The sequence below is a fragment of the Passer domesticus genome, chromosome 5 (assembly GCF_036417665.1).
Source record: "Passer domesticus isolate bPasDom1 chromosome 5, bPasDom1.hap1, whole genome shotgun sequence".
Lineage (NCBI taxonomy): Eukaryota > Metazoa > Chordata > Aves > Passeriformes > Passeridae > Passer > Passer domesticus.
Window position 1 is genome coordinate 72,679,205 of NC_087478.1, and position 7,749 is coordinate 72,686,953.

A 7,749-nucleotide genomic window follows, 5' to 3' on the forward strand; every position below is an offset into this window, starting at 1 on the left:
TTACTTAGAAAAGAAGTGCCTGCTTCATGAACAACTGGGAGTGAGACTGGCAGCCCAGAACCATCTTTGCCAGTAAGACACACTTGTGTGGTGTAGATTGGTTTGCCTAATGCTCCTTCTGGGACAAATCTAGGCATGTGCTCCATTAGAATTTTTAGGCTACAAAGAAGAGCAATGCCAAGTTAGAGAAGACCAGAGATTTTGCTGGAAAGAAATCTTAGCAGCAGCTGGAAGTCTGGGGTGGGTATTTTTAGCAATGCTTATCTAGAAGTGCTTTCTTAATTGTTTATTCACCACTTTAACAGTAGTATGAAAGGGTAAAATGGTTAGTAGGGGCTGCAGTCCCCTTGATTCACACAGTGATGTTTGGTATGAATCTGAGATTAATTCCCTTTTGAACCTTCCCTGAGGAATGATCCATAATTAGTAACACTCTGCTCAGATTGTATAGCTGGTAATGTTAGCAAAAATTATAAAATTATAAAATAAGAGCATAACAAAAAAATAAAATGAAATTAAATAATTCAGCTACAGCCTCCCCCCCCCCCCCCCCAATATTTCAGTTTCAAATTGGCAGTAGGAATAAAACAAGGGAGACTTCAAACTTACCAGGACAATATATGGGGGTGAGCAAGGCAAGAGTTATCTGATTATGCAACAGTGCTTAGTACATTAATTAATCATCCTTCAATCTCAAATTAGGGGCCTCTACAGTACTTTTTGGAGTAGTGGCTCAATCTTATTTAGGTTTTCGAAGCATGGGGATGGAATTAGTGGAAATACACAATATTCCTTTTTTTTCCAAAGCTCCAATTAGCCTGTATTACCTCTCATCTCTTTCTACCCTGCATGAGTTTTCTGGAACTTAGCAGTCCAAAGTTCTTGGAAACTGAATCCAAAGTGATGAGAGATTTTCATTAAAGATAGATTGGAAGTAAAACTCATGTCTCCATGTCCTCTCCTGAAGTCACCAGCTGACAAAGCCTGATGGCCATAAGTCAATTATCTTTTTACTGGAATGTCAGGACATAATCTATCAATAGTCCCCATGACCTGTCCATTAAGATCAATTGAAATAACCAGCTTTTGAGATTTAAGTTAAAAACATTTATTGAACTGGTTTCCATCTCTGCACCTTCTAGGTTTACAGAGGAGGCCAAGAAGGAACGACATCCCTTTGCATACCTGCCCTTTGGGGCAGGACCCCGTGGCTGCATTGGCATGAAAATGGGTTTGTTGGAGACAAAAATTACTCTGCTGAGGATTTTGCAGAAGTTTCAATTCAAGACCTGCCCAGAGACTGAGGTTTGTACATGCAGAGGCTTAAAGATCACACTTGTTAACTTAAGGGAGTTGACAGTGTGTCTTAGACAGGACAACAGGTTTGCCTTTGTGACTTCTCTTCATTTGAGAAAACTGTTAGAGACACTTCCATAATAAGGAGAGACCAGGCATGGACTGCGTGTTTTAAGCAAAATGTGATTTCAGATATATACTTTTTCCAACAAAAGGACTGTTACACAGCCCTGCCTTAGTGGAGAGCAGTATGGCAAGACCACAGGCAAAATGTCTTAATTCATAGAGGGTGAGAATGTGTGTACGTATTTCACAGGATCTCAGCACTTTAGAATATGCCTATTGCTACAGACATTGCACCCAGCTCTAGAGTTTATAGAGTTAATTTCTTTCTGTTCAGATCTACAGCATTCCTGGGTAACCACTGCCTCAGCCTCTGGCTGTAAATTCTATTTAATATTATACCACCACAGCTGACTGTAAAACAAGTACTTTACAGCTTCCACAGTGATCCTGCTATGAACTGGTCCTCCAGCAGAAATGTCTGTCTGTATGTGGGGGTGTCATACACACATACAACTGCACATAAGATGCTCTTTTCTCTTTCAGATTCCTTTGCAGCTCAAATCAAAAGCCACACTTGGACCAAAAAATGGAGTCTACATCATGCTGGAATCTCGCTAAAAGGGAATGTACATCCTGAAGCCTTTGTTAGTGAGTCACTGGGTATAATTATTTTTCAAAACTTCAAGGACAGACAGGAGCCTAAGTCCCACTGATGGTCAGTAGGTTCTTCCTCGCTGCTCTCCTGTGGGACAGCCTCCAGTCAGTTTTTAAAATGGGCTCCACAGTCTTTTTTGGATATTTTCAAATTGCTGTGAATAGTATCTACAAAGAAGCATCCCAATTTCATTTGCTTTTCTTCATCACACTTCTTTTCACCTATCTGTGAGAATGCTTTCCTCATGCTCAGTTTCCACAATTTACAGTAGATTTTAATTTCAATTCATTGTATGACACATCCTTCTCATGAACTTGTGAGTCCCTAGAGAAAGCCCCAAAGGCACCGCAGTTACAGCAGAAGACCTGGGATGCAGTGCATTGGATTTTTTTGTGAACTCCACTAACAATCAAAGCTGAGGCCCCTTTACAATGCTTGATCTCTACCTGTGTCTGTAAAGCCAGAGAAGTTACACCTCCTCCATGCTTTGAAGTGATTTTAAATACACTTAGATTAACAATTTGTGCTTGGCACATTCCATCGACATGACAGAAGAAGAATGAACCAGTAAAGTTCCAGCAGCTAAGACCAAAGAAATGAGGTGACAGCCATTTTTCTGTCTGCTGAGCTGCTGTTGGAGAGGTGGAGACAAAGAAGATACGAATTTAAAGCAAGCAGGAGGACTGAAGGAAATTTAAAGGTAATTAGAAGGTGTTGGTACCACATCTGCTTCATGGGGAGGCCTTTTCTTTCCAAACATTCCACTTGGCACCACCCCTGTCTAGCTTGAATCAAGGAAATTAAGTGTGCACTAGAGCTGGTGGCAGAGGAGTGAGATCCAGGATCATCAGACCCAGCAGGCTCCTGTGACACTGGAGCAGGTCATGTCCTGAGTGCCTCACCCCCTCAGGAAGGAGCTTGTCTGGTTGCCATCTGCAGCAGCCCCACGGATCTGTTCAAGCTGTGTGAGTGCACATGCATCTTCCCAGCCAAAACAACCGCAGCTTCCTCTCCTCACATTCCCTCTGCCCTGCACTTCTGCAAAGCCCTCACCTGCCACACAGTGTTGCACAAGAAGGTGGAAGGGGGCACAGCTGGGCCATCTGACCCCCACTGAGCACAGGGACATTCCACACCTTATGGCACCGTGCTCAGCACATAAAACTAGGGGAAGAAGAAGGAAGGGGGGTGACATTCAAAGTGATGGCATTTGCCTTCCCAAATCGCTGTTATGCCTGATGGAGCTCTGCTTCCTGGGGTGGTGGAACACCTGCCTGCACATAGGAAATGGTGAATTAATTCCTTTTTTTTGGTGTGTGGCTTTTGCTTTACCTATTAAACTGTCTTTATCTCAATCCATGAGTTTTCTCGTTCTTAAAATTCTCTCCCTCATCCCACTATGGGGGTGTGAATGAGCACCTCTGAGGGGCTGAGCTGCTGGCTGGGGTTAAACCACAACAACAGAACTGTGGGAAGAGATTGGTACAGTCCCAAGACCCTCTAAAAAATTCATTTATTCTTATATTTTTTTCTTTAAAATTTTTGTATATAACAAAAACTCTCGTGGCACTATATAAATAAAGACACACCTTAGGTTCTTTGCAAGTCTTGACCTTCTGCCTGCTTGACATAGTCTGCTTAAGGGTTCCTTAGGTACAGCATCTCTCTTGATGTGCACAGAGAGGTGTTGCAGCAGCAGGAGGAAGAGACTGACTGCTCAGCTTCACTTCAAGGATGGAGCCATCTGCTCACTGATGCCTGGCGAGGTCCCTGAGTTTCTCTCCAGCATCTTTTGCTGCCTTCTTCCCACATGCTGCCTGAACACTGATCAAATTACTGGATCTTGTTCCTCAAAGACTGTCTCTTCCTCTTTCATGTAATTTTTTTTTAAACAGATCTGTATAGGCAACAGTGGTGAAGTACCAATTGGGGAAGTCTTGGAATTGTTCCTTTTTCCATGGAGCATTTCTGGCATGCTAAACAGAATGCCCTGTTACAGACACACTGATTATATGAATTGCTGATGGAGTGATTGTTATTTATTTCAAAAGCAATATGCTGTATTTACCTTAGTTTCTACACATTATGCACAATTTTTCCCCCCCTAGAAATAGTGTGCTGGAGGCTGATTTTCTGTGTAGCTTACATACACAGTTGACAAAAAGCTGGATGGGCCTTGCCTAAAACTTCCCACCTACCAGAATGAGCAGGAAGTGTATTCCATCTGAAGTCATCTGTCAAAGGCTTGTTTGTATTCCTTACATGATTAGAAAGATTTTGTGTGCTTCATTTTTGAAAAAAATAAGCCCAGCCTAAATCAAGCTTTTCCCTTTCTTACCCATGATTTTGTATAAATTCTTCTTCCCAGTCTCTGCCTCTGCAGCTTAGGTGGTGTGGGTGAGCATTTAGCAGTGAAGACTGAGGCAGAAGGCATGGAGTACCTCAGCCTTCTTCATGTTCTGGGTAACCAAAGCTTCTGTTTCCTTCTAGAGTGGGCCCACATTTCTCTGGTCTTCCTCTTATCACCCACAGTGATACTGGTAGAAGCTTTTTTTTGTTACCCTTGACATTCCTGACCAGATTTATTTCTATCAGGACTTGCTTTAGCTTTCCCAAGCTGATCCCTGACTGCTTAGACAATTTCTCTGTATTCCTCCCAGGCTACCTAGCCTTGCTTCCACCTTCTGTAGACTTCTTTTTTGTTTGCTCCTTACTCATCCATTGGGTGTCCTGGCATTTTTTCCTCACTTCCTCTTTGCTGGGATGCATGACTCCTGATCTTGGAGGAAGTGATATTTGAATTTTAACAAGTTTTATTTGTTGCCTTGCCTTCCCTTTAATCCTGACCTGGAGGGTGTCAGTCAGCTCCTCATCCATCTCCAGGTGGAGCTCCATGCACTACTACACCTGGTAATTGATAGAGAGTGACACCCCCTTCTCCTCTCCTCTGTCCTTCCTCAAAAGCCTGTATATTTCCATTCCAGCACTCCCGTCACAGGAGCCATCCCACCACGTCTGCGTGAGGGCAGTGAGATCACAGACCTGCAGGAGTGCACATCTCTAACCTCATATTTTATTCTGCATGCTGCATATACTTGCAGAGAGGTATTCAAGTTGGGCTGGAGTGGCTGGATTTTTTTGTGCTGTTCTTCAGGTGCTCTCCTGCTGAGCTATGAATCCTCTCCAGGCTCTGTGCATCTCTTGCTGGCACTGGCATCAAACTGGTATGACTGGGATGCATTGAGGTGCCTCTCCACCAACATAATTTCAAATATTGATGCCACAGGAAGAATAAACAGTCCTAAAGTGGCTGCTGGTGTGCATCACATTTTACAGGCTTGGAAAATGAACCAAGAGTCTTTCTCAGCTGCATCCACGTTGAACATGGACAGTATGTGTTCAAGTAAACTCACTTGAGTCTGTGCTAAGCATCTTTCAACCGTTCTGCAGGCTTCTGGTTAGGAAGTGTTTTCACCTGTCAGTTTGTAGCACTATGGAACAGAGAAATTATTTTTGCATTTGAAGTCAGCTTTCTGGAAGTGCATCAACCCTTGTTCTACATGCAGACTGAGACAGACAGCTAGAGAAGACAGGAAAAAGCCTGCCAACTAATCCAGGAAGAGCCCCATGCCATTTGTTCCTTCTCATTAATGGTTGGTGATACAGCCACCAGACACTGCAGACATTGCACCAGGCACTCAGTGGCGCTGGACCTCACCCTGGCTGTGTGAGCTCAGCATCACACCCACAGAGTGAGCTGTGGCAGGGATCAGTGAGCCTCTGGAAGCACACATTTCCAGGAAAACAGGGCACTAGATTGCCAGCAGCTTTCCAAAACAGAAACTGCTAATGTCACTGTAATCACGGTGTGTTTGTGCACCTACATAATATGGTCCCAAACCGATCTTGAGCAGGGCTGGTTTTAGAATTAATTTTTAAAAAACCTCAAAAAACCCCCACAAAAACAAAGCTACCAAAAAACCCTCCAGAACAAAAGCAAAACAGTAACAACAAAAAAAACCCACCCCCAGCACTATGTTTATAATTGCAATAGCAAAACATAGCTTTATATCCTTAAGTAATGGTAACTATTTAGCATTCTGGTACAACATGCTGCAGTCAGCAGCAGTTGGGTCTAGGGAGGAACAAGGAAGCTGGTTTAAAATTCCTTTCCTCAGAAACAGCAAGTGTGTTTTCTTGCATTGCTGAGCTGTGAGTTTGTTTAAAATCGGGCACGTCTGTGTTACAAAAGGGTTTTAGTCATTCTCTGACAGCTGATACGAAGCAAAGGCTGCTTGGCAAAGGAAAGCTTCTATTAAATATGTCTTCTGGTCTTTGTAATGATGACAGAAAGCTGTCAGTATGAAATAGTATTTTTAAGGAACCTGCTGATAGAAAAAAAAAAGCTTTACAGTTTTGTACTTTAAAAATAGTATCCCTAGAAAAAGAGTTGGGTGGCAGAAATTATTATACTTCATGGATTGTAAATTGGAACTTTCTAGTCTTACCTAGCATTAAACTGCAAATTTCCTCTCTGTGTGAGATACTTAGGGCAATGATCACCTCCTCATTTCCCTTTGTTAATCATCCTGGACATAGCTTCACCTGATACCAGACTCTTCCAGGTGATTACAGCAGAAAGCAGGGCAAAAGAATTTAAAGCTGATTTATAAACTGTCACTGCTTGGTTTATACTGGCCCCACTCACTTTCTTCTGACCTTGAAAAATCTCGTGTTTCTAAGATGTTTTTCTCCCTGCACTGCAGGGGGCTGTGGCTACTTTCAAGGAGGCAGTATTCCCTCAGTTGCTAGGATTTCTGCATGCAGAGATGGATTTGTGATGGGCCTGAAGCTAGAGCAATGGAGCAATGGAGGCCGTGAAGTCTATCCCTTGGACAAACAGGGAAGCACCAGCTATGCTGCCCATGCAAAAGCCATCCCACCCGGATCTTCTGCTGGATGCACTCCAAGTTAAGCAGCATTTCTGCAATTTCCACTTGCCCTTTGGCCCTAAGGCAGCCTTGGTTCCTAGAAGCACAGCTCGTTCTCCAAGCAAAGCCCAGCAGCACTGAGCCCACCATGGCAGCTGGTATCTGCAGCCACCCAAGTTCCTCTCACCCACCAGCCCCTACTTTGCCAGGCTGCAGGTATCCAAACCGGATACTGCCACTCCCTTGCTGCCAACACTTAGACAGGATTTTGGCACCCACACATCATAAAATCCAGTCAGAATATCAAGACAAACCTGGCTCCAGGTAACCCTCATTAAAGGGTGCAGTGAGCTGCCTTTGGGTGGCTGCCAGCCCCTCTGCAGCACAGCAGGTGGAGGATCAGGGTTCACCAAGCCCCAAGCTCCACACCCCACTGCTGGCACAGCAAAGCTGTTTGGCTTCTCTGGCTGTGCCGTCTGTCTTGCCAGGATGGACCTGTTACTGAAACAGGAAACAACCTTCACAGCTTATCTTTCTCCTCACATGGCGTGGGAGTGAGTGACAGATTACTGCACTCTTCCTGCTCAGTTGCTTAAGTAGCCAAAAGAGATAGTCCTCACTCAGAAAAGGGGATCAATATTACTTTTTGCCTAAAGTTTGGATTTAATGCGAACATCTCTTTAATGTGTTCATTTCCAAATGCAAACCAAACAGCTGTAGAGGGACTCCTGCAGCTTAACAACAACCTCCAAACTCACAAGTGTATTGAAACATTGTCATTTCAGTATTGAAAGAGAGAAA

At 43.7% G+C, this 7,749-nt stretch overlaps 1 protein-coding gene across 19 annotated transcripts in view; it reads left to right on the top strand.

Moving 5' to 3' along the window:
• TBXAS1 (thromboxane A synthase 1) overlaps nt 1-3,372 on the top strand; it is a 229,629-nt gene extending 226,257 nt beyond the window's left edge. For all 19 annotated transcript variants that reach the window (XM_064420992.1, XM_064420994.1, XM_064420990.1 and 16 more), the window contains 2 exons: nt 1,143-1,305; nt 1,906-3,372. In XM_064420992.1, coding sequence (XP_064277062.1) covers nt 1,143-1,305; nt 1,906-1,980 — 238 coding nt within the window. In that variant the 3' untranslated portion in view covers nt 1,981-3,372. The remainder of the gene's footprint in view (nt 1-1,142; nt 1,306-1,905) is intronic.
• Nucleotides 3,373-7,749: the final 4,377 nt, after the last annotated feature.